This window comes from Cryptosporidium muris, genomic scaffold (assembly GCF_000006515.1).
Source record: "Cryptosporidium muris RN66 scf_1106632353999 genomic scaffold, whole genome shotgun sequence".
NCBI classification, from domain to species: domain Eukaryota; phylum Apicomplexa; class Conoidasida; order Eucoccidiorida; family Cryptosporidiidae; genus Cryptosporidium; species Cryptosporidium muris.
Genome location: NW_002196571.1, coordinates 713,547 through 738,804, shown reverse-complemented (window position 1 = coordinate 738,804; position 25,258 = coordinate 713,547). Strand labels below are relative to the sequence as shown.

Sequence of the window (25,258 nt, the reverse complement as noted above, 5' to 3'; positions counted from 1 at the left end):
GCAGTATCAATCAGATACTGTAGTAGTTTCTAAAGGTAACCGCTGCATATCTTAATGCAGCTCATTTCTAAGTGTTTTGCTCAGTTTAATACTTTCCATTATATAATAATCCAATTGAATTATATAATATAGTTCCAGATAATTATAAAATTAGTTTAATTGTTTTTTCTAGATATCTAATCTAAAAAAGAAATTTAGATACAAATTCCTAAAATTTCAAACATAAAATTTCACGAAAAACACGAAGATCTACAGAAATAAAATAAAATATAAAATAATGTTTGTGTTTAAATGAATATCATGAATTACTATTGTTATAAATTTTGTCTAATTCTATTTAATATCATTAAATTTTTTTTTTGGTCAACTAAGAGTAAAACTCAGATCTATAATACCTAGTCTATAATACTTTATTTTATAAATAATTATTAAATATAAAGTGTGGTAAGAAAAAATAAATAAATATTTCAACACTTAATATATAATAAAATATTTTGTAAGATTTTACTAATGGGTGTGGAACTTTAAGATGATAAGCCCCAAAATATAATAAATATCCCCAGAATTTTTACTTATTAAAGATATATTTTTAGTTATAAATTAAATAATGAGGAGTTTAATAAATGCATTTATCTTAGTATTATACATATTTATATTGTATAATACTAAAACAAATGCCCAAGTTAGACCGGGACCATATAAAAAAATATCAATGCTTCCAAATTCAACAATAGCTCAGGGAGCTTGGGGAATGGATGTAGATATGCCCACATTATTTAATCAACCAAGATATGATTTATCATTATGGTCAACAATAGCTTTTCCTTCGATTATGACTCCATGTTCTTATATGTACCCATTAACTATTAGTGTAAAGAATTTAAACTATACTTTTGATAGTAATCCAATTATATTTTCATGTAATAGTGATGGATTATCTGGATCAATGTGGATTTCAACAGCTCTAGGTCAAATATCTGTTAATCAAACCTCTACATATTATACAGCTTGTAATATAATTGCAAAATATCTTACAGATTCAACTCCAACAATGATTCAGACATCATCCGCAACAAATTTTACATTTTTATTACCCGGATTAGTGATTAAAAATGCAATGGATACTATTTCACTTAAGGGAATATCACTTGGTCCCTTATCTGATCCTAATTTAAACTGGCTTCAACAGCATTTTTATAGTTTGGAATGGATAGATGTAGGGTCAACATTAAATCTAGCTTCACAATTCACAGATATGGTTATAATACCATTAATTTACGAATTCCAGATACCATCTTTTATTTTACCAAATAGTAGTGTGATAGGTTTAACTAGCTCACAACATTATTATCGAGATTTATTTAATTTGACTCTGACTAGAGGATCCACAAGATTCTCTTCATATGAATCATCTGGAAATAAGATATCTGACAATATTTGGAAACTAAATAGTGCATATGCAGGTTTTCATCCACCAGTAACACAATCAGTACAAGGAGCTTTTATAGCTATAGAGAACAATGTAACAGAACAACAATATAATTCTGCAGTTCCTTTTGGATGGACAAATACTGCTATTGGGATTTCTCCGATAAAAGTTATTTTACCTTCTAACTTACCATCAGATAATTATACAGAATGTTTAGATAATTATTTGTTTTATTATCCTATGAATCCATATTGGAATAATTTTGTAAATAATACAAAGAAATCAATATTTAATCTTAAATATATTTTAAATAATGATACTTCAATTTTAAATACCAAAATGTATTCAAGAAATACTATTCAAACTAGTTTATATTTTTCAAAGAGACCCTGGTTAAATGCACCAGAATATCCTGGACAATTAAATGGAACCCTTGTAACATATTTAACTTTCTCAAATAACTTTTTAGGTGGTTGTTATTATAATGGAACATTTCCATATTTTCCAACAAAAGAGAATTGTGGTTCAAAGGTAGGATATTGTGGTTCTCAAATATTTAATACATCTACTCAATTTAATTCTCCATATTATCTTCCACCTATGAATTATTTATCAAGTCCATCTCCATTTAGCTATTTCTTTACAATTACATCATTAATACAATTTGCAAATTATAGGCATATTGGAAGTATTAAGACAGATATTAATGATAATGATCGTTCAATTTTAGGATACTACCCAGGTAATGGAATTTCTCATTCTTTATTATTAGCAACGTGTGTTAACTATCCATCAATAGCCTACACATTACCTACATTTATAAATCCTAATTATACTCTTAAAATCGGAAGCTCATTTTATCAATTTAATCAAAAATATATCAATAGGAATTATGGTTTTTATGCATCTCCCGGATCTGGAATGTCTTGCAGAGCAGCCAGATTTATCCCTCAAGCAAGTAGTATGGAATCTGTTATGGTATCTTGGCAGTGTAAACGTTTAACAAAACCAATAAATCAAACTTGGATAGAAATGGCATTATATCCAAGAATATATTCAACTTCATGTGAATCAAATAGTTCATATGTATCTTGTCTAAATGAACTAAACCTAAATAATCAATATCCTGGAATGATAAATAATGCCTCTGATCAGTATATTACATATTTGAAAGGAGGAGATTTTAATACATCATCTTCATTTATTATTTCTCAGACACTCTATACGGATACAATGGCATATACTACACCTTCTAATAATTGGATTTCAGAAAAAGTTTTTGCTCCTCCATATGATGATTACAGTGCTCCACAATATTGTATAAGTCCCCCTGTAATGCCTGTAACTCCCACAAATATACAACAAGTATTTATGATTTATCCAACTATAAAACCATGGGATCATATCCATAATACACCTTATTCCTTTGTTATACCATTTGGAACTGAATATTCAATTAGATATGTAGTTTCTATTGGAAATTTAACTGGTATTGATAGAGATCAACAGTATAATATTCAACCTAGTCTATATTGTGAAGGAGTTAGAAAAATAAATGGGAATCCTAATTTAAACACTATATCTGTTAATGATATAATAAATCAAGGAAATGAGATAGTTTTAGTAACTCAATATCCTTCAATACTAGTATCAAAATTTTCAAATTGTTTACATACATTTATTATATCCAATGAAACTACGACAACTACTGTATCATATGAAACAATAGCACAGTATACTCCCAAAGCTAAACCGGGGATATATGTATCTGTAGAATTTGGAGCAGTAGATTATCCTCCAACTATTGGAAGATTAACATTACTACCACCAAATTCATTCTCCAATATTGGTGATGCAATATATTTGATATTAGATAATGTTGTATTTTCTAATCCAGAACAAGATGATGCATTTCCTAGTAGTGGGATTATAGCATCATCTAGTCAAGTTATATCAAATAATTCTACAGTTCTTTTCCTTGGAGATTCACTAAATCAGTTACCTTCCTCAATAAGGTTACCAGCAATAACAAATGAATGGTATGTTTATGTACGTGTACAAACAGTTAGTAATTCAGGATGTTATATACCTTGCAAACCTCCTATTGGTGGAAGAGTATATAGTCATTGGTGCACAAGTGATCTAACATTATTAAGTGCATTTCCATGTCCTTTTGGAGTTGTTAAAATGGCATTAACAGAAAATATATCAGATATAGAAAATATTATTGCTGTAGTAACTCATCAACTTGCTTATACTTCAATTATAGAAGTATTACATATGACTTCAGCATTATTTCATCTTCCAACTAATATATCACAGGTGTGGAATACATATTTTGATCAAATATATACAGTTTCAATAGAACAACAAACAATACCTTATTCATATGATTATGCTGGATCTAAATTAATTACTCTTGACATTATTAGACAAATTCTTGAAACAGCTTACAATAATCCAGAGTTAGATATTGATACAATTAGACCATTTAAGTCTTTGATGAATATTACTCTTAATGCTGAATGTACTAATAATCCTGGGACGTCTAATTTAATATTGGATATTGTAGATTTGTTAATTGCTACAAATGGATGGGGTATTATTCTAAATAATTATGTATTTACAAATATTATAGTCAAATTAATAGAATCTGTTGGAAATAGATTCTCATTTTGGTCTTCATCTTCAAATTCTTATACTTGGAAAGGTTCAAAAAGTAATTTGATTTTATCTATAATTACTATTGATCAATTTTTAGCTAATAAACCAACTAAAATAAATAATCTTGTTGTTGGAAATTTTGCATTAAATAAAATATCTTCACTATTTCCAACTGAATCCATATATTTTGATGCATATCCACAAGAATATGAAATAGAATCACTTTACAATGCATCACTTAATTGCCCTAATTATACTGCTACAATACTTAGTGTAAATTATCCTACATCAGCTATATCTTCAACAATATTATATAATAGTAAGCAGAATCTAAATATTCCAACTTCAATTGGATTCTCAACTTTATATTTATGTTCAATAGATTACTATTCAAATAATTTTCCAACTGTGACATTCACATTACCACTATCATTTGAAATTCCTGTTAATGCATCAAATCTTTTATGTGCATCTGAAATTAATGGAAAATGGAATACAAGTTTATGTAGTACTACAATATCTCCTTTTAACCAAGAAGCTTATCAATTTGCTATTGAATGTTCGTGTAATTCTATTTCCCCATATTCTCTCATTGGAAATGTAGTTATATCATCTGAATATAATGGCAACAATAATAATAATACTTTACCAGGACCAATTCCAATAAAAATACCTCCAATGGCAAATCCGTGGTCAGGGTTCAGTGGCTCTTTACATAGTCTTGGTATTACAAAACAAATGGCTATGGAAGTGATTAATTCATCATATGCTGGTTTCCTATATATAGATAACAAAGTTAGGACATCACATATACCTGAAACAGCTATTAGTTCTTTGGATGGAAATTCAGGTTTAGCTGGATTATATACAGAAACAGGAAGGAGTCAAACATCCAACAATGTAAGCGTTACATGGGGTATTAATGCTGGTGAAGCTTGGTATAAAGATGACAGTACACAAGGAGGTGATGCAAATATTGAAACTTTCCTTTCTTGGGAACCCTCAAATACTAGTAATAATCCAAGATTCCTCCGTAGAGATATTGGATAATATTAAAATTAAGGATAAATAGTCAATATAATTTTATATACCAAAATGGTATATTATGAAGTATCATTTAAAAAAAAAATTACTAAAATAAAATGTTATTGGTTGAAATTAAATACTAATCAATTATGCATCTTTATCAATTATATTAAAAACAAATTTCAAATTAATTTTATATATAGATGTTAAATTATAAAATTTATTTAGTGACTAAAATATTCATATATTTAAAATAGTATTTAATTAAATATCATCCAAGTTATAAATAATTTCTAAATTAATTCAATTCCATTATTTTTTCAAAATTAAAATAAATACCATAAATATACTTAATGATAAAAATAACTTTTTTCTATTATATTGTTCAAAGTATTTGCTAGTATTTATGGCTAATTATTAATCTGAATAACATATACAGCATTCATCTAATTTCTCAGTATAATATGTATTTGAATATATACCACAGTGCCCTATATACATAAAAAAATTATCAGATTTGTAATTAAATTCATTATTCAAAATTATTTTTAAAGCCTGAGATACCATAGTTGATGCTATAATTGAGTTTGTACTAAGTAATGTTGGAATAAAGTGACCAGTCAATCTCTTAGTTAATTCAAGTGTGACACCTTGTATATTAAATTTTGATGCATGTATTTTTGCATAATTATAAATCTTGAATACATATTCCATATGATCTTTAGTACTATAAGAGGATATATTATAATCATCAAGGTCTTCATAATCTAGAATATAACAAGCATAGGCAATACAATGTTCAGGAGTACGTGGAGTTTCTTTTATTGTACATATTGGATAATTAATATTTACAGAATTTAATCCCATTGTACATTCGTAGCATGAAGTCTTAAATGGAATAATTATACGACAATGTCCCTTAAATCCTTCTGTACCACCTTCTATAAAAATTGGAGCTGTTATATTTTTAAAATTTTCATTCAAATCCAATAATTCTTTAGATGTATATATACTAGATATTTCAGTATTATTAAAAATTCCAAATTCATTATTTTTATTAGAATTATTTGTATATCTTAAAGATAAATGTATCATTGTATTTAGTTTTCGCCTGCTCTCAATATTATCTAAGCCTGAAAATATAAAATGAAATTTTTTAAAAAAGTCTTTATTAACAGGTGTACAATAATATTCTAAAGCACAGTTATGTGCTTTAATATTTAAATTATGTATTGATCCATATCTTGATTCTATATTATTTTTAATACACTCAACTTTAGACTTGCCTAAATCCTTTAAATCAAAAAAAAGATTGCGACTTAAATTGGAAATTTCAACTACATCATAATCAATTAATTCAAAATTTCTAAATCCCATAAAAATCAAATTCCTTAGAATTTCACTACCAAGTCCTCCAATACCAACAATTAATATTTTACATTCATTCTGAATATAGGTCCATGAGTCATGTATATAATTATTATTACTAATACTTTTCCCACATCCTTGAATACATTCATAAATATCTCCAAATGCTTTAAATTTACTTATAGAATTATACATTATAAAGGTGTAAAGTTATCATTTATAATATACTCAATAACCTTAAAGTTTAATGTTTACTAGCGCTATATAATTCACTGATACATTAAATTATATATAATTATTTATAAACTTTAGATTTTAATAGATCTTATATTTATATTTTATTTTTACTTATTTTATTTGCATAATACCTCTTTATATATCCATAATTTTAATCTATTTCATGCCATGTAAAGTTATTTTGTATTATACCTGTAATATTATATATATAGACTAAATTATGCAATATCTACTTCTAAGTATTTGTTTTTTTTTTTTTTTTTATATAACTTGATTTGTGTAATATTCAATATTATACAGCATTATAATGTTATATCAATGCTAAAATAATACTACAGTAGTATTATAGTAATGCTATAATGTCAGTATTATACTATATACTATAATAACATTGTATACTATTATACCATTATAAATATAAGTGCTTTAAACAAAATTTTCAACATATATTCTTATAATAATTCAATAAAAAATATTATATTTAGATTTATTTTAGTTATTAAAGCTAATAAAAAGTCAATAAATATTGCAATATAGTATTAAAAAAATTCAAATATTACATTAATAAAGTTATATTATTTGAATATAAATCACTCAATTTGTATATAAAAATATTCTTAAAATAATATCAAACTATATTATCCTATTATTAAAAGTTGATAAGTTATTGTAAATATAAGAAAAAGAAAACAAATCAATAACAAAAATCTCATGTACTTTCTATTTAATTATTTAAATATTATAATAAATAAAAAATTCTAACTTTATATAATTAGTAACTTCTATAAAACTACCAGTATATATATTTCAATTTTTTATGTTAGTTATGTTCTAAATTAATATTATAGAAACTTTTATTGAAATTTTCATAAGTATATTTTCATTATAATACTTCTGAATATAGTATATTTAATATAATATCATTTTTGGTAATACTAATGAACTCTATAATTAATCTCTTAAGTTATATATATTTGTAATGACTATATTGAAATATTTTTCTATAGTAAGATAATCATAATTCTTATTAATTAATTATAAATATACTATAAAATAAAAATTAATATTCATCTAAATATTTTTTATTTTAATCAAAATATCAAATATTTTTATTTAACTAAAAGATTAAGTTCTTAATTAAATTTAATTAAGACTAATCTTTGTAATTTTTTTTGACAATATAATATTTAGTTATTTTTATTATAATATACTTGTACAATAATGAATTCTATTAGTTATTTTCTTTTTTATAACAAAAATATTAATATATTGAGTACTTTTTTTTAGGATTTTCAAAATTTATATATATGAGAATTAAATCCTAAAATAATTTAATGATTTTCCAAGTAATACTTTTTATAAATTTCATATGATTAAGTAAAATTAAAAATATAATACTAATATTAATAAGTTTCTTATATAATATTGAAGATTTCATTTTATCTAAATTATATAGGGATATTTTAAGAAGAGATTAATTCAGAATCTATACTTTGATTTTTTTTTATTATCAAAATCCTGATATTACCCATAAAAATTTAAATGAAAAAAGATCTTATTTATAATTTTGGATAATCTTTTCTATAATCATAGTAATTTAGAAATTTTAGTTGTTTATCTAAACTTATGATTTGATTTTCGATAATAATGACTAAAGAAATCTCTGATTATATTAATAAAAGATAATATGATGAATTATTACTTGTATATTTAAAAATATTAATAAAAAGTGATTATATAACTATTAATAAAAGTTACTATAAAAATTTTGTAATTCTTTGTTTAGTTGAATATAGAGATATTAATTTAATAAATTAAAATTGAAGTTACTTTATAATATAATTAATATACATTAAAAAATTTTAGATTATGAGACTTAAATAACCTTTTTTTAATAATTTTACTAGATTTAAATAATTTATTAAAATATAGTAGAATTCTAAAATATACTTTATTAATATTTAAATATGTATATTAACAAGTTTTATAATGAATTAATGATAAATAATACGGTTTCGAGAGTATACTGAATTATTTTTAATACTTAGAAGTTTATTAAATACAGATATTGGAACAATAATATTGTCAATATAGTATTAGTTTTTTTTTTTAAATTACCATTTTTATTTTTACGAATTTTTCTCTAAATTATTTGAATATGTCTGGTTATATTCCAGAAATTAGTCAAAGTATTGGAAAACTGGTAGATTCACCGGAAACTTTAGATGAATTATTACAAAAAGTAAGTTAAATCTTTTTTTTATTTAGTTTAAATAAATGTAAATTTGATATGATTGAATTTTTTTTTTATAGGTTACAATAGCTCAGCAAGAATTTTTGAAATTAGACCAGAATCAAGTTGATCATATTTTTGTAAGAGCATCTTTAGCAGCAAATTGTGCAAGATGTGAATTAGCAGTAATGGCTGTTGAAGATGGAGGGATGGGAATAGTTGAAGATAAAGTGATAAAAAATCATTTTGCATCTGAATCTATATGTAATAAATATAAGAATACAAAGACAGTAGGAGTTATAGAAAGAGATGAATTTGGAGGTATTGATATAGTAGCAGAACCTTTAGGAGTTTTAGCAGGTATTTCACCTTGTACAAATCCAACATCTACAACAATTTTTAAAGCTTTAATAGCATTAAAAACTCGTAATTGCATTGTATTTTCACCTCATCCACGTACTGCAAGATCTACAATAAGAGCAGCAAAAGTTATTCGTGATGCAGCAGTTGAAGCTGGTGCTCCACAAGATTGTATTGGATGGATTGATGTTGCAAGTATAAAATTATGTACAGCTTTAATGAATCATGATTTAGTTGCTGCAATTTTAGCTACAGGTTCAGTAGCCTTAGTGAAGGCAGCTTATTCATGTGGTAAACCAGCATTAGGAGGAGGTGCAGGAAATTCAGCTGTATTGATTGATGAATTTGCAGATATTAAATTGGCAATAAATTCTATAATTTTATCAAAATCTTTTGATAATAGTTTAATTTGTGCATCTGAACAATGTTTAGTTGTTGTAGATACTATATATGAGAAGGTTATAGAAGAATTTAGACGTCGTAGTGTTTATATATGTAATAATACTGATGAACTAAAACGTCTTGGTAATATTTTAATTACAGATGAGGGTAATATGAATCCTAAGCCAGTTGGTGCAAGTGCAATAGAGGTGGCTAAGATGGCTTCAATCGAGGTACCTGAAGATACATTAATAATTCTTGCTGAAATTAAAGATGTTGGACCAAATGAAAAATTGTCACGTGAAAAACTATGTCCAGTTTTGAGTATTATTCGTGTTAAAGATTTTTCTGAAGGAGTCTCAACTGCACGTAAAATAGTGGAATTTGGTGGTTTAGGTCATACATCATGTATTTATACTAATCCAAATACGGAGATAGGATCACATAGAATTTCTGAATTTCAAAATAATATGCCAACTGGTAGAGTTCTTGTTTGTATGCCTACAGCTCAAGGAGCAATGGGTGAGATGTTTAATTTTAGACAGATACCATCCTTAACATTAGGATGTGGATCATGGGGTCATACATCAACTTCTGAGGGTATTGGAGTTAAGCATATTTTGAATTATAAACAAATTATTCATAGAAGAGATCATATGTCATGGTTTAAAGTTCCTCCTGCTATATATTTTAATAGGGGAATTTTACAAGATGCTTTACAAGATTTGAAAGAAGTAAATTTAAAAAAGGCCTTTATTATAACTGATAGAATGATGATTGAACTTGGATTTATTGATAGTTTAGTAAAAGATCTTCAAAAAATTGGTATAGAGAATGAAGTATATGGTGATGTACCTCCTGAGCCTGATGTTGAAACTGTACATGATATTGTAAAACGTCTAAATGCTAGTAAACCTGATTGTTTGATTGGTTTTGGAGGAGGTTCACCAATAGATGCTTCGAAATTGGTTAAGCTTATGTATGAACATCCTTCAGTAAAGTGGGATGAAATTGTAACTCGTTTTATGGATATAAGAAAAAGAATTATTAAGGTTCCTAGAGGGGGGAGTAAAATATTGAGACTTATTTCTATTCCTACAACTTCAGGTACAGGTGCAGAAATGACTCCTTTTGCTGTTATTACAGATAATAAGACCGGTATAAAATATCCAATAGCATCTTATAAATTGACCCCTGATATAGCTATAGTTGATGCAAATTTTGTCTTATCAATGCCAAAATCTCTAGCTGCAGCTACAGGACTTGATGCATTAACGCATGCTCTAGAAGCTTATGTTGCAATATATGCAACTGAATATACTGATGGATTATGTATACAAGCTATGAAATTAATATTTGAACATTTAACTTCATCAGTAATAAATTGTGATTCTAAATCTAGAGAATATATTCATAATGCTTCTTCTATTGCAGGAATGGCATTTGCCAATGCATTTCTTGGAGCTTGCCATGCATTAGCACATCAATTAGGAGGGCAGATGCATATACCTCATGGAATTGCTAATGCTATTTTATTACCTCATATTGTAGCATATAATGCTACAGATAATCCTAGTAAACAAGTCATTTTACCACAATATGCATATCCTATGGCTAAAGCTAGATATGCAAAGCTTGTAGATATTTTGAATTTAAAGTGTGAATCAGCTGATATTGATGAACTATTAGATGAAGATAGTCAAAAAATTAGATTTCTTGTTCAGGCAATACAAAATCTAAAAAAGAGTATTGGATGTCCTATGAATGTTAAGGAATTTGGGATTGAAAAAGATTATTACATGTCTAGGGTTGATGATATGGCAATTAAAGCCCTAGATGATCAATGTATAGGTGCAAATCCAAGATTTCCATTATTAAAAGAAATAAAACAGTTATTTATTGATGCATATAATGGTGATATTAGGTATTCTAAATCTTGAAGTTTAGTGTGTGCTTGTAAATTCTTTAATGAAAATAAAATATTTTTGATATTTATTCAATGTATTGTAATAATATTTATGTGATAATACTTGTGTATAATCTCATCTACTACACAATATTTAATTTCATTTTTGTTTACAAAAAGAAAGGTATTACACATAAGTGGTATAGTACAATATTGTTATTTTTAAGGATTATTAAGTGATTTATAATGAATGAAATATGTGAAATAGAAATATATTAAGATAATTTTGAAACATTATTTACAAGAATTGGGTATGTATATAAAATGAAAATAGAAATTCAATATTTTATTTAAAAATATTATAAACTTTTCTTTTCTATTTGACAATCGGTTATACTAATATATATTATACCTATGAATTTGCCAAATATAGTACCTGTAATTAATGGATGAGGCCAAATACGCCAATCTATAGGCCAATCCATAGCAATAAAAAAAGAAAATAAATATGTAAATAAACAGCTACAATAAAATGGTGTTAGTATTGGATTTTCTGGAAGTAGAAAAGAACTGAAAATATAAAATTTTAATAATTTCGACAATTTCCAGAATTTTTTCAAAGTTGGTGTAGTTATCTCGTCATAATAAGGCTAGTTCTTTGTTGTCATCAAAAACTTAAAACAGCTTCATATAAACCCCTTAAGGATTTATAATCATCCGAGATTACCCAATATAAAAGTATATTCATGCACTACACTAGCATATATGACTTACCTATTAATCATTATTTTCAAAATATTCTTATATCCCAAGATACAGTAAGACTTAAAAGCAATTAGTCCCAAATAAATTGAAATAAGAAATGTGCCAAAGTTGAGTAGTGGTGCACCAAGAAGAAATGCTATAACAAATATTAGGCTCGTAGATATACAGCTACTAATTAAGGCATATATGATATCTAAATTGATTAACACAGATCCATCTCCATTACTTCTCTTTTGTGATATTATTATACCTAAAAATAGCACCAAGTTGCACATTTCAAATGCGACAACTGTAATATCTTTTGTATCCCATGTCCATTTATAGCCCTTCAGAAAATAAAGCATAATTGTAAGAGTACTAAAAATACCTTCTATTTTAAGTATCATGATAATTAATTATCCATAGGAATTTATTTAAAAAGAATAGTGGAGTATTAATTTCTTTTTTTTTTTCTTTTAAAATATAAGGCTATAGGGGGGGAGGGTCCCTTAAATAGTAAAATATTAACTAGGTGAAGCTACAGAATCATATGCGTATTGAGCGCCAATGCAGTGTAAATAACTAAATTATGTAACGGTAATTCTATATGCATAAAGTTTTAGTAACTTTTGGTTATAAATTCAACCTGGTCATATTCAGGAGTAAAAAAAAAAAATTATGATATATATAATATAATAAAATTATAGAATATATAAATAATGATAATGCCTAGAATGTAGTTTTTTTTTTTTTTTCTTAAGACAGAATTAAACTCACTTTTGAGTTCTAGTTTATCATACACTTTAATGCGAGGTTTTGAAGTTTTTATAATCCTTTAATAGATAATATGGACAGTTATCCAATGATTGATTTTGGCTTATATCTTTTGAGTGATTTTGTTGCAGATTTATATATTTTATAATGGTAATCTTAACTCCGAATATATATTACAATATGGATTGTTTTCCAGAGGTAGTTTCTGATCTTGTGGAGTGTAACATAAATAGGGTTTTATTAATGACTAATACTGCAGTAAAAAGTAAAACCAAACATATATTATCAACTTTGGTAGCTTCAGATATTAAAGTTGAGATTTTAGTAATTCGTGAATCCGATGCAAATGTCTTAATCACAGCACTTTCACAAATGAAAGCCTTTTGTCCAGATTGTATTATAGGTCTAGGTGGTGGACATTGTATGGATATAATAAAGGTTTTAAGAGTTCTATATGAAGATCCTGGAACTGTATTAAAATCTTTAGCCGTAGGAACTACTATAAATAACGAAAATATAGCTTGGAAGAGGGCACAACTGCATAGAAAAGGCACATTGATAAAAAAACTTATTTGTATTCCAACAACATGTGGATCTGGTAGTGAAGCTACTAGTACTGCAATATTACGTAATGATGAAGGGCGTCATGTAATAGTATCTGGTATAGCATTTCTACCTGATATATCTATTGTTGATTGTAGTTACATAGTAGGAATACCGAGATTCATTGCTTCAATAACAGGAATTAGAGCTCTGCTACATTGTTTGGAAGCTCATGTTAGTGCAATGGCTAGTGACTATTCAAGAAGTATGTCAATTCAAGCAGCAAAAATTTTATTTACAAAACTTGTCCCCTCAATAAAATCACAATCAATACCTTTATTAAACGATATTCATAAGGCAGCCTCAATTACTGGACTAGCAATTGGGGCTACAGATTTTGGTCTTGGGACAGTTTTAACAAGAAGTTTCTCTGAGATATTTGGATTACCTCATGGTTTGATTGATGGTATAGTTATCAAACATGTACTCATATTTAATGCGAACAGAGATCCACAAGCAAGAAGATGTTTATGTAATATTATTAAATGTTTAGGATTATCAAATACTCGAGATGATGAAGATTCCTATTCAGATATTTTTATTTTACTAGATTTATTGGATAATATATTAAAGAATTTATTATTTCCACATTCTGTAAAGTCTATTCCTCAGTCAATTCTAGAATATAGTAAATATGGATGGTTTGAGGGTGATAGAAAACAAAATAGAGAATCATCTTGGAAAAGCTGTTTAAATGAAACTATAGTGCCAGAAGAACACTTTTTAAGAGATATCCCTCTTTTTTCTAAATCTTCAATAGTATCTAATATTGAGGAATCTATATTTAGAAAGAATTTGGATAGGATGGTCCAACGTGCACTAAATGATGCAGCAATTCTAACTAATCCTGTAACTATTCAACCATCGGATATAATAGAACTATTAGAAAATATATGGGAAGGTAAATGTGAAGATTTACAATTTTAGAGGTAACTTTAATGATTGATAACCCCAAGATTTATTAATATTACATCTATTTCTAAATAAATATATATATATATATATAACATACAAGTATAAGGATTTAGGTATTAGAGTTTACTACAACATCTTTAATACATACTAAATTCCTATATGCTTCTTTGGGTTTGAAAGATTCACAGATTCACGCTTTAAAACATGAAGTAATGTTTGTGATGACTCAAGGATTTTGGTATATGCATTCTCAATTTCTTGAATAGTTTTATCGTATTCAGCTCTAGCAATGGTTTTGCGTTGTAAACTCTCATGAACTTTTTTTAATCTCTCATTTAATACATTCATCTCTCTCTGAATTTTAGCCTTATCTTCTTCTTCTCTCTGAACTTGACGTTTTATTTCGTCTCGCTTTTCCTTCAAATCTTCTAAACACTTCATGAGTTCAGTGTTATAATTGAGCATAGCCCTCGGATCTGCCATGTTCAAAAGAAACAAATACAAATATAGAAAGTAGAAATGAATGAAATATTTGAATTTATCTTAATCTTTATAAGATAGAACATGTACACACGCAGTTAGAGTTCAATACGTCGCTGTCCCCCGTGACCACTGTGTTTCAAATATTATATGAACAAGAAAACAAGATTTATAGATAAACTAGTTCCCTAGTATCCTTCCCAATATTCTTCATCATAGTCTTCCTCGTCTTCAGGAACTATGTCTTCCTCATGATAATTTAACCAATCATAAAAGGCTGTAAGCTAAGATAAATGAGATAGTACGAATTTCATAATACAAGATATATAGATTTATCTTCATATATGACAGGCCTTTATAGCAATAGTATAAAATATTGACAATACGACTCTATTATTTAGAAAATAATGCTATTAATACTTTCCAAATAAGAGTGCGGTATAGCAAAATTTACTAAGGCTATCTAAAACTGTCAAAGTCATTATAAGCCACTTATTTAGCAAAACTTAATAATATATTAGATAAAACAGCCAAATATAAAATAATTCAAATATTCGAATGGCTAGGAAGAACAAATAAAGGTATTATAGGCTGAATTTTATAAGTCTTGTGTCAAATATAATATTGGCTAACAATGACAAGAAATAAGAAGTGAACTTACCTCAAATAGTGCATTTTTCCTTCCAACTTTGCTTTGCTCAGTGAATAAATTTGCATCATATAGCCACTTATTAAATATAACTTCATCAACTAATTTTGTTTGATATAATGCCAACCATAGAGCTTCCAAAAGACTTGTACAATTATCCAATTTAGGAAAACCAATAGCTTCAGCAGCTCTCTGAGTTTCAATTAAAATATATAAAAGTATAGTTTCATCTTCTACTGAGGAACATCTTTCTACAAGATAATCTATGGAAGGTTTTAAAGTCTCAATTAAAAGTTTTAAATCGGAATAATCTCTTATACAAGTTGACGCCATAACTAGTACGTGACAGTACTTGACACATAGAAGTAGTTTCTCGAAGTCATTAGGATCTAATATTTCATTCCATTTTGCAATCATAGCTTCAACAGATTCATTTGAAGGAATTGGAAAAGTTCCTTTAGAGTAGAACTGACTGGGTGTTGCTGCTTGTTTAGGTTCATATCCCAAAATACATCTCCAAATACTCTTTTCAAAAGAATCAATAACTTCTGGATTGTTTATGTTCCACTTCTCCAGTATTGATTCTAACTTTTCATATTTACTCATTTCCTTTACTTTGGAAGTAATATTTATAGATTTTGATTGAGGTTTAGTTTGCATCCTCGATGTACTTTGTGTTTGTTCCAACATTACATTTTTATTTGGGTTCTTTAACATAGTTTCCATAGTGTCTTTATTACGTTGAAGCGAGGAATTTGAAGTTATATCATTACTTTTGGCTACGTCAAGACTAGCAGCCTTTTTAAACCTATTTCTTAGGTAGTCAGGTCTATCATCTATAAATTCAGACTTTGTTTCTTTTCTAAACTTAAAACTTCCAAATGTAGTATTGTTTATGTTTGTACCAGATAATTGTGCATCTCTCCAGTTGGTTGAAACTTCGTTAGTCTTAATACCTGAACTTCTCCATGGTATTCTTGATATTTCATCTTCTTTTTTGAAGTCACTTTGATTAGAGGTCTTTTCTGAATGTTCTCCAGTATTGGAGCGCCAGTTTGTATTTGTAATAAATTCATCCATATTTACATTTGTCTTATGTTTTCGTCCTTCCTCATCTCCTCCTCTACGCCGACTCATATCCACTGCATCTTCTTTTCTCCTTCTCTCTTCGTCACTGTACTTCCCTTTCAAATTTCTACTTTGGTATTCCTTAAATTGAGAATCTGGTCTATCTAACCCAAGGCTTTGGGATGGAAGAACATTGTCATTATTTTCACCACTCTCATATGCCAAACGTTGTAAAGCACGTAATTGAATTGTTTGACCTCTAAATCTTGGTGGCATTAATTAAAAAAATGAATAATTTGGGAATAGCAAAAGGTAAGGAAAGATCAAGTTACCGTTGCCTAGAATTAATCAGGCGCTAAAACTTCGTCTTTATAGATTAGTAAGGTATATGACACACACTAACCGCCCAAATTACACACAAGTATAAATAACCGCTCTGGAGACATAGATGTATACAGCATCTTACGATTTTATATTTGTTGCCTCTAAATTTAATGGGTTAGTTTACAGCAGTAGTTGATCGGCCTATTGACAATGTGCAATAATTTCTGTTGAGTTCCTTTTTTCTTGGGCTATTTTTGGAGGGAATCAATCTTTTCCTTCCTCTATTTTTTTTTGACCTCCATATATTTTAAAAATTAAATACTAAGGAAGATAAGGAAGGATTCTTCTTTATAGTAGATAGATCTTTTTTTTTTTCAAAGGATAATGGTAACGTCAAGTAAGGCTTACGAAGTTAATGTTGCAGCTGCAACAAGAGATTATTATGTTGTACCAAGAGTGGAATATCGCACTGTAACGGGTGTTCAAGGCCCACTAGTTATTCTTGATAATGTTAAGTTCCCAAGATACAATGAAATTGTACGTATAACACTTGGAGATGGGTCTGTTCGTGAAGGACAAGTATTAGAGGTAAGAGGAAGTAGAGCCATTGTACAGGTTTTCGAGGGAACAACGGGAATAGACAATAGGTCATGTCGTGTAGAATTTAGTGGTGATGTTCTAAGGATGCCAATAACTGAGGATATGCTTGGACGTGCTTTTAATGGTAGTGGTAAGCCAATTGATCACGGTCCAGCAATATTTGCAGAGGACTATATTGATATTAATGGAAGTCCAATTAATCCATACTGCCGTGTTCATCCAAGAGAGATGATTCAAACTGGAATTTCAGCTATTGATGTGATGAATTCAGTAGTTCGTGGCCAGAAAATCCCCTTATTTTCAGCAGCTGGACTACCACATAATGAGATTGGTGCTCAAATTTGTAGACAAGCATCATTGGTATCTGGGAAAGATGTAATGGATCATTCTGATGATAACTTTGCAGTAGTATTTGCAGCAATGGGTGTTAATATGGAAACTGCTAGATTTTTTCGTCGTGACTTTGAAGAAAATGGTTCTATGGAGCGTGTTTGCTTGTTTCTCAATTTAGCAAATGATCCTACAATTGAGAGAATTCTTACTCCTAAACTTGCCCTTACAACTGCTGAATACTTGGCATATGAAAAAGATTTACATGTATTTGTTGTTATGACAGATATGAGCTCTTACGCAGATGCTCTTCGTGAAGTGTCCGCTGCTAGAGAGGAAGTACCAGGCCGTCGTGGATATCCTGGATATATGTACACTGATTTATCAACAATCTATGAACGTGCGGGACGTATTGAAGGGAGGAATGGTTCTATCACCCAGTTTCCTATACTAACTATGCCAAATGATGATATTACACATCCTATTCCAGATCTTACAGGGTATATCACAGAAGGACAGATATTTGTTGATCGGGCACTATACAACAGACAAATATATCCACCAATAAATGTTTTACCTTCATTATCTCGTCTAATGAAATCTGGTATTGGCGTTGGTTTAACTAGAGAAGATCATCCATCAGTTTCAGATCAGCTATATGCAAATTATGCTATCGGACAGGATATAAGAGCCATGATGGCAGTTGTTGGCGAGGAGGCATTATCATCTGATGATCTACTATATCTAGAATTTACAAATAAATTTGAGTCCAAATTCTTATCTCAAGGACCATATGAAAAGCGTGATATATTTGAGAGTTTAGATCTTGCATGGGAATTACTCAGGATATTCCCAGAGGATATGCTGAAAAAAATAAAATCTGATTTGTTACAAAAATATTATCCAAGAGATAGATATATTCAACAACAAACTAGCTAGGCTAAAAATAATATTGAAAATGTATTAAATACTTGTATTAACACATTTGATAGCTGAAATGTTACATTACAGACATAATCATAGATATACTAGATCTTACTAACTTTAGATTAACTTAAAATATCACAAATTTACTACTTTTGAGAATGACTACTCAAACACGAGATATATCCATAATATTTATCAAGTGGATCACCTACTAGGTGCATGTATCCAATATATAGAATGAGTCTAGGATATTACAAACAGAAAATTAATAATATATTACGGTATTGAAGATTAGAAACTAATTATTTCTAATTTAAATTTGTTATTTTAAGTATAAATTAAAGTTCATATGGAAATTACTCAAAGTGTGATGTAATAAATCTAAGTTCGCATATCATTAATAATATAAAGGTCTATGCCAATTAATACAATATATTTCAATTATCAATATTCTTTCTATTGACAATATTTAGACCCATTTAACCAGTCTGATTGTAATAATTGTTTTGCAGTCCATCTTGTTTTTGGATCAGGATCTAATAAATGGTTAATTGTAGAATAACCCTGGGATGATAGTTTAGGATAATCTGGAAAGGTATATTGACATTTTACGATTTCATCAAATAATTCGAGGATACTTGAACCTTGAAATGGTAATGTGCCATATAACCAGCACCATATTGTTACTCCTAAAGCCCACATATCTGTTGGTTTACCTTGTATTTCATCAAATTGAAATCTTTTGTTATTAATATCACAACATTCTGGAGGGAAAAAAGCATATGTACCACTTGTTTGTAAAATTAAGCCATTTGTTTTCGATATATCTTCTGCAGAATTAAAGTCTGCCAGCACAACATTACCATCACTTGTAATCAAAAAGTTGTCAGGCTTAATATCACGATGAACAATATCTAATTCATGTAATTTAACTATAGCAATTGCAGCACACATAGTAAATTTTTTAACTACATTTTCACTTAGTCCTGAGCGTAGTGGTGAAACATATACTAGTTTTGAATCTTCAGTTTCTTCATCATTATAAGAAGATAATAACATATGAGTTGAATTTCTTGGAGTTATTGTGTCAATACAATCAAAGCTATTCCATGGATGATTTCTTGGTGGAATTGTTAGACGCATAGAAGAACCTAAAGGACAAAAATCTAAAACCAAATAAAGTTTTCCATGTACTTTTGATTGAGGGTATGAATCTAAAACTTCATGAAGTTTTATAATATATGAGTTTGTTGGATCATATTTTGATATATTTTGAAGTATCCTAATCTCATTTAAAGCACAATGTAATTGAGTTTTGATTACTCCACAAGACTGAAAGACAATATTACGACGTGCTAAATAAGCCTTGCAATATGATTTCACTGCATAAAAGTGTCTCTTACTATACAACCCATCTAATTTACTATTAAATATATCATTACTCATGAGGTTTGTGGGAAATCGTGCAAATATATTTTTGGCTATTTCACATTGACTGATTGAGCACCAGACTTCAACTTTTGAATATGTACTTCTATTCAAATATATCTGAAGGTTTATATATTGATTTACGATCTTCTTACGTTTAGTCGGATCATAATAGGAGTAACCTTCACAGTTTAGAGTTTGCAAAAATTTAATTATATCACCTTCATTCTTATCAAGCATTGCGCAAAACTCTTCATGTAACTCACACTTCTTCTCTATAGGAGTTATCTTAATTACATCATAATCAGGGTAAGTTATACGACTAACAGAATTCATACTTTACAATCCTTATTTCATTGAAAGTAACTTCTAGCTTTTGAATTAGTAGCTTGGGGGCTTTAAAGCCTATTTGATTAAGTATTTATAGTATAAAAATTGATTATTTTTTATGACAAAAGCCTTAGAACTCCTAATAAGGTTAATAATCTTTATTCATCTTATTTAATAACTACCTAATATGAAGGTTTTACCTACTTTTAGTCTTAAAAGGATAATTCTTACATGAAGCGCTGAAAAAAATTATAAATACCCGCTATATTGTTGACGTACCGGGACCTTAGGTTACTAATATGGTCATTAAAGAGAACTTCTGATGTAAAGTTGTCTGTTTTTAACAAACATCTAACAAGTTATAAACAAATTTATAATTAATAAAATAAATTTTTATAAATAATGGATGGAGAAAGTGTAAAGTTGAATGTAATGACAGATTCTAAACAAGATAGTAAGATGGCTTTTTTCTCCCCTTTAAATACTGAGAATATAGATAGGAGTAATGAAATACGGCGTATTCTAGTACCTGCAAATAGGATGACTCCACTAAAAAATAAATGGATTGATATTATTCGTCCATTAGTAGAATATATGGGACTACATGTAAGAATGAATATAAAAAGACAATGTGTAGAATTGAAATATGGTCCAGATTGTACTGATATAGGGGCCTTACAGAAAGGTGCTGACTTTATCAAAGCATTTCTATTAGGATTTGATTTACAGGATGCAATAGCTTTACTACGTATTGATGATTTATATGTTGAAAGTTTTGATATTAAGGATGTAAAAAGGCTTAATGGTGCTCATCTATCAAGATGTATTGGTCGTATATCAGGTAAAGATGGTAAAACAAAATATGCCATTGAAAATTCAACCAGAACACGTATTGTATTGGCAGATCAGAAATTACATATTATGGGGGCATATCAAAATATCAAACTAGCAAGAGATGCACTATGTAGTTTAATTCTTGGTACTCCCCCAGGTAAGGTGTATAACCACTTAAAAATAGTTGCTAAGAGAGTAAGAGAGAGATTATAAAATAATTTGAATCAAGATATATATACGAAGTAGTAAATATAGCTATTTATAGTAGTATAATAGAAGAAAAATTTTAAGGAGCATGAAATCTTGAAAGATCTAATTTTTAGATTATTTGATACATTTATTATTATTATTAAAAAGTAAATTGGGATATATAAATAATTTCATATATAAAAATATATTAATATTTAATCTATGTTATATTTCCGAGGGAATTACTTAAATGGATGATTATAAACAAAAAATTTGATTTTAATGAGTATTTTAATTAACAGGTGAACAGGAACACATTATATATATGTTTCCTTTTTATTATTTTAATATTTATTTGCAACTCTATTTATTAGTCTCAAATTAATATTTTAAAACATATTTTTGATCTAGGTATCAAAATTGATCTTAATATTGTAAGTTCCAGTTATAAATTAATTGAGATAAATGGTTTTAATATTAATATATTAACTAAAAAAGGATTTATACAAATATTAAAATACTTCGAGATAATTAATTAATATTTGATTCGGTGATATTATTTAAGATCTAATAGTATTATTTATGTTTCATCCTTAATCTAATAATATCTTAATACTTTATTGAGATATTTATTAAATTGAAAGTAATTTTATTATATTGGGTTGTTTAATAAAGTTAAATCTAGATACTTAGTACTTAGCATAGTTTAATATATATATATATATATATATATATATGTATATGCTTTTACATAAATACAGATCTTTATTTTAAAATAATTAATATTATATTTTTTTTTAATAAAAATTGCATTAATTACTAATAAAATTAAGCTCAAATTTCATCTTTAGAAAACATCATTGATTAAATATTTAAAGTGTAAAATTACTTACATAGTATATCTTTATAAATACAAACATTTAGTTCATATTCTTATAAAGTGGATTTAGCATAAATACTTCATATAAAATATATCAAATAAAACTCTCAAAAATTTGTATTTACATCTTCATTACTATGTCTACTTCAGGTCTATATAAATTTATTTGTAATTAAAAAAAAAAAAGGAATATATATCCTTAAAATATAATCAAAATATTTATGATAAATTACAACACTTTGATTTATTTGAAGTATCAATAATTATCAGTTCAAATTAATATTTATTAATTTCTATATGGATAATATTAAATTAATATTTATATTTCAAATATTTAAATATTAATCTTGTAAAAAAAAAAAAAAAAGATGTATTGAATTTTTCCATAGTACTGTGATAATATTCTTATACTTCACTATCTAAATTTACTTGGTCATAATTATTTTTACCAATATGACTAGCAGCATGGATACATACTATAATAATTGATATAGCGAGTGTACTAAATAATAAAGCTCCAGAAAAGAGTATAATACCAAATGTTGTAATTCCCCCAATAATATATAGTGCTATAATTTTAGTAATAGAATTTCCACCTGGCAATGTTATTGTGTTTGTAGGTCGTGATGATACAAAAGCTAATGCAAATATTGCAAGGACTATTATTATTAGAGATATAGGATTAAGAATTAATGCCAATAATGTCATCCCAATAATTATAATGATATAATTCAGAAAAAAGTAACGGATATTCTTCTCCATCCTATCAGCAATTTCTTTTGGTTGAGATACTTTTTGAAAAGATGACAGCATAAAGAAATCAGTATCCCAAGATCTTAATTTTCTTTTAGTAACATTCTGTATCTTTGTACGTAATCCTTGCCAGGTTGTAACAAACTGTTGCATTGCAGGATTGTATTCATTACTAGTAGTTGCTGTAGTCAAAGATTTACTATTTAAACGGGTACTGTCAGATTGCATTGATACATTAATATTATTCAGGCTAGTTGAATTTGTATTAGAATATACAACAGAAGGGTCTACCCCAGAAGTAGTTGTTGCTTCTTTAAACATAATTAGAACTAATTATATATATTCAAATCACAATATCCAACTTCAAAATTAACCTAAATAAACAAATCTCCTATTTATTTAACTATAAAGTAATTTAAGAGTTTAGGGTTTCTCTGCTTTCTATACTTATAAAAACACACTACAAAATCTCGTGGGGCGCGCGTACTTTTCCCCCCCCCCCCCCTCCCCTAATTTTTTATCATTCTAAAATAGGAAAGTTCTAAATTATATAAGGGGCTTATATAATAATAATATTACTATTGTACATGTAAACATATATACCATAGTGCAGTATTAATATAAATAAATCTAGTTAATCTCTTTTTTTCCTTTTTCTTCTATTAAGTAATAGGTGGCCATGGCCAAAGTTGTATGGAATTAGTAGAAAGGAGAGGTTTAGCTTGAGTATATCTACATGTATATATATGTCCTTCACTTATATCCACTATATCTGGCATATCATTACTATGTTCATCTTGATTAGTAAGTGCTAGGTCTATTTCTATTCTATCATCCAATTGTGAAGATAGCTGGACTCTTCCTAATGTCTTTTTACATTGAAAACGTATAATTCTATGAAGAAATGGGCTAGGAATTGAAATAGATTGATCATTAGTAAATATACTATGTATTGGAGATAAAACTGAGTTATAGTGTTGCCATTGTAGCTGTGATAGTTTTAAAGCAAATTTAGCTTCTTCTTTTGTTAAATTATAATTCCCATTGTTATCTTCGTCAGTTTGTAATTTACTATTTTTAATGCAGTAGTCAGGATATTGAGAGATTTTGAGTAATCTTTGTCTAAGATACATTTTAATTAGGTATGAAGATCTATATAAATATAGTTCACTAAGATCATATTCAATCTTATTCGAAGCGTTATGAGTACGTTCTTTTGCGCAAAATAGCTGATTTCTTCTCCCATAATGAATTATATAACTTAAAACTTTCACTGAGCTCTCATCATAGTCTAGAAGTTCTGGAGAAACACTCTCATTAATCCAATTCTGTGCATGTATAATAAAAGTGTAAGATATATATTTAATAAGTGGCATGTCACTTTCATATTGAAAGATAAACTTACCATCAATAAGTTTTCATATGAGCTCAGTACAGATGAGAGTGGATATATTCCAATGAGTTCATTTTGCCAATTATTATTTGTATGTTCAATATAATCATAATCTATATCCTCATCATCATCTGGATTAAAACAAATTGGAATTTAGATAGATTTATGAACTATTTCATATTAGTAAAGAACAAACCTTCTATTCCATAGTAGTTATCCGAGATCATCATTAAATATCCTGTATAGCCCAATTTTATTACTCAAGTTCTATAAAATATACATTTTTAGGCGGTCAAAAAATGCAATAATTTTTTTGTTTTACCCGCGTAATTTTGTTAATGACTTGCTACAAAGCTTGACGTTACTATTTTATGGTTTTAGTACAAATGAGAAAGTTGAAGAATTGTAGAATTATATGATAATTACAAATGGC

General features: G+C 27.6%; 11 protein-coding genes across 11 annotated transcripts, besides 31 other annotated features; 5 read left to right on the top strand and 6 right to left on the bottom strand.

Moving 5' to 3' along the window:
- Positions 1–255: 255 nt before the first annotated feature.
- Positions 256–279: a sequence feature (AT_rich).
- A 122-nt stretch (positions 280–401) lies between these two features.
- Positions 402–496: a sequence feature (AT_rich).
- A 67-nt stretch (positions 497–563) lies between these two features.
- Positions 564–609: a sequence feature (AT_rich).
- Positions 608–5,143, top strand: CMU_025680 (uncharacterized protein; the record flags this gene model as incomplete). The annotated part of the gene is made up of 1 exon (XM_002139874.1): positions 608–5,143. One exon carries the CDS (start codon positions 608–610, stop codon positions 5,141–5,143), a length of 4,536 nt encoding a protein of 1,511 aa, XP_002139910.1.
- Positions 1,685–1,744: a sequence feature (AT_rich).
- A 65-nt stretch (positions 5,144–5,208) lies between the features above and the next one.
- Positions 5,209–5,237: a sequence feature (AT_rich).
- A 44-nt stretch (positions 5,238–5,281) lies between these two features.
- Positions 5,282–5,502: a sequence feature (AT_rich).
- Positions 5,503–5,536: 34 nt separating this feature from the next.
- On the bottom strand, positions 5,537–6,682 carry CMU_025670 (thif family protein; the record flags this gene model as incomplete). The annotated part of the gene is made up of 1 exon (XM_002139873.1): positions 5,537–6,682. One exon carries the CDS (start codon positions 6,680–6,682, stop codon positions 5,537–5,539), a length of 1,146 nt encoding a protein of 381 aa, XP_002139909.1.
- Positions 6,256–6,283: a sequence feature (AT_rich).
- An 84-nt stretch (positions 6,683–6,766) lies between the features above and the next one.
- Positions 6,767–6,846: a sequence feature (AT_rich).
- A 124-nt stretch (positions 6,847–6,970) lies between these two features.
- Positions 6,971–6,993: a sequence feature (AT_rich).
- A 6-nt stretch (positions 6,994–6,999) lies between these two features.
- Positions 7,000–7,134: a microsatellite.
- Positions 7,135–7,168: 34 nt separating this feature from the next.
- Positions 7,169–7,353: a sequence feature (AT_rich).
- Positions 7,354–7,445: 92 nt separating this feature from the next.
- Positions 7,446–7,499: a sequence feature (AT_rich).
- Positions 7,500–7,748: 249 nt separating this feature from the next.
- Positions 7,749–7,995: a sequence feature (AT_rich).
- An 82-nt stretch (positions 7,996–8,077) lies between these two features.
- Positions 8,078–8,151: a sequence feature (AT_rich).
- Positions 8,152–8,390: 239 nt separating this feature from the next.
- Positions 8,391–8,734: a sequence feature (AT_rich).
- A 148-nt stretch (positions 8,735–8,882) lies between these two features.
- On the top strand, positions 8,883–11,638 carry CMU_025660 (alcohol dehydrogenase, iron-containing family protein; the record flags this gene model as incomplete). Its single annotated transcript, XM_002139872.1, has 2 exons — positions 8,883–8,966; positions 9,038–11,638. 2 exons carry the CDS (start codon positions 8,883–8,885, stop codon positions 11,636–11,638), a joined length of 2,685 nt encoding a protein of 894 aa, XP_002139908.1.
- Positions 8,979–9,036: a sequence feature (AT_rich).
- A 31-nt stretch (positions 11,639–11,669) lies between the features above and the next one.
- Positions 11,670–11,718: a sequence feature (AT_rich).
- Positions 11,719–11,920: 202 nt separating this feature from the next.
- Positions 11,921–11,970: a sequence feature (AT_rich).
- Positions 11,971–12,177: 207 nt separating this feature from the next.
- Positions 12,178–12,200: a sequence feature (AT_rich).
- A 600-nt stretch (positions 12,201–12,800) lies between these two features.
- Positions 12,801–12,835: a sequence feature (AT_rich).
- A 176-nt stretch (positions 12,836–13,011) lies between these two features.
- Positions 13,012–13,069: a sequence feature (AT_rich).
- A 200-nt stretch (positions 13,070–13,269) lies between these two features.
- On the top strand, positions 13,270–14,652 carry CMU_025650 (alcohol dehydrogenase, iron-containing family protein; the record flags this gene model as incomplete). Its single annotated transcript, XM_002139871.1, has 1 exon — positions 13,270–14,652. One exon carries the CDS (start codon positions 13,270–13,272, stop codon positions 14,650–14,652), a length of 1,383 nt encoding a protein of 460 aa, XP_002139907.1.
- A 37-nt stretch (positions 14,653–14,689) lies between these two features.
- Positions 14,690–14,744: a microsatellite.
- Positions 14,745–14,787: 43 nt separating this feature from the next.
- Positions 14,788–15,123, bottom strand: CMU_025640 (uncharacterized protein; the record flags this gene model as incomplete). The annotated part of the gene is made up of 1 exon (XM_002139870.1): positions 14,788–15,123. One exon carries the CDS (start codon positions 15,121–15,123, stop codon positions 14,788–14,790), a length of 336 nt encoding a protein of 111 aa, XP_002139906.1.
- Positions 15,124–15,308: 185 nt separating this feature from the next.
- On the bottom strand, positions 15,309–17,113 carry CMU_025630 (uncharacterized protein; the record flags this gene model as incomplete). The annotated part of the gene is made up of 2 exons (XM_002139869.1): positions 15,309–15,404; positions 15,782–17,113. The coding sequence occupies 2 exons, from the start codon at positions 17,111–17,113 to the stop codon at positions 15,309–15,311; spliced, it is 1,428 nt and encodes a 475-aa protein (XP_002139905.1).
- A 348-nt stretch (positions 17,114–17,461) lies between these two features.
- Positions 17,462–17,482: a sequence feature (AT_rich).
- A 63-nt stretch (positions 17,483–17,545) lies between these two features.
- On the top strand, positions 17,546–19,030 carry CMU_025620 (vacuolar ATP synthase subunit B, putative; the record flags this gene model as incomplete). The annotated part of the gene is made up of 1 exon (XM_002139868.1): positions 17,546–19,030. The coding sequence occupies one exon, from the start codon at positions 17,546–17,548 to the stop codon at positions 19,028–19,030; it is 1,485 nt and encodes a 494-aa protein (XP_002139904.1).
- A 287-nt stretch (positions 19,031–19,317) lies between these two features.
- Positions 19,318–19,361: a sequence feature (AT_rich).
- Positions 19,362–19,474: 113 nt separating this feature from the next.
- On the bottom strand, positions 19,475–20,782 carry CMU_025610 (protein kinase domain-containing protein; the record flags this gene model as incomplete). The annotated part of the gene is made up of 1 exon (XM_002139867.1): positions 19,475–20,782. One exon carries the CDS (start codon positions 20,780–20,782, stop codon positions 19,475–19,477), a length of 1,308 nt encoding a protein of 435 aa, XP_002139903.1.
- A 353-nt stretch (positions 20,783–21,135) lies between these two features.
- Positions 21,136–21,180: a sequence feature (AT_rich).
- On the top strand, positions 21,179–21,823 carry CMU_025600 (pre-rRNA-processing protein PNO1, putative; the record flags this gene model as incomplete). Its single annotated transcript, XM_002139866.1, has 1 exon — positions 21,179–21,823. One exon carries the CDS (start codon positions 21,179–21,181, stop codon positions 21,821–21,823), a length of 645 nt encoding a protein of 214 aa, XP_002139902.1.
- A 100-nt stretch (positions 21,824–21,923) lies between these two features.
- Positions 21,924–22,019: a sequence feature (AT_rich).
- A 113-nt stretch (positions 22,020–22,132) lies between these two features.
- Positions 22,133–22,156: a sequence feature (AT_rich).
- A 112-nt stretch (positions 22,157–22,268) lies between these two features.
- Positions 22,269–22,319: a sequence feature (AT_rich).
- Positions 22,320–22,508: 189 nt separating this feature from the next.
- Positions 22,509–22,542: a microsatellite.
- A 21-nt stretch (positions 22,543–22,563) lies between these two features.
- Positions 22,564–22,631: a sequence feature (AT_rich).
- Positions 22,632–22,832: 201 nt separating this feature from the next.
- Positions 22,833–23,046: a sequence feature (AT_rich).
- Positions 23,047–23,084: 38 nt separating this feature from the next.
- On the bottom strand, positions 23,085–23,753 carry CMU_025590 (PRA1 family protein; the record flags this gene model as incomplete). Its single annotated transcript, XM_002139865.1, has 1 exon — positions 23,085–23,753. One exon carries the CDS (start codon positions 23,751–23,753, stop codon positions 23,085–23,087), a length of 669 nt encoding a protein of 222 aa, XP_002139901.1.
- Positions 23,754–24,094: 341 nt separating this feature from the next.
- Positions 24,095–25,052, bottom strand: CMU_025580 (uncharacterized protein; the record flags this gene model as incomplete). Its single annotated transcript, XM_002139864.1, has 3 exons — positions 24,095–24,760; positions 24,838–24,956; positions 25,022–25,052. The coding sequence occupies 3 exons, from the start codon at positions 25,050–25,052 to the stop codon at positions 24,095–24,097; spliced, it is 816 nt and encodes a 271-aa protein (XP_002139900.1).
- Positions 25,053–25,258: the final 206 nt, after the last annotated feature.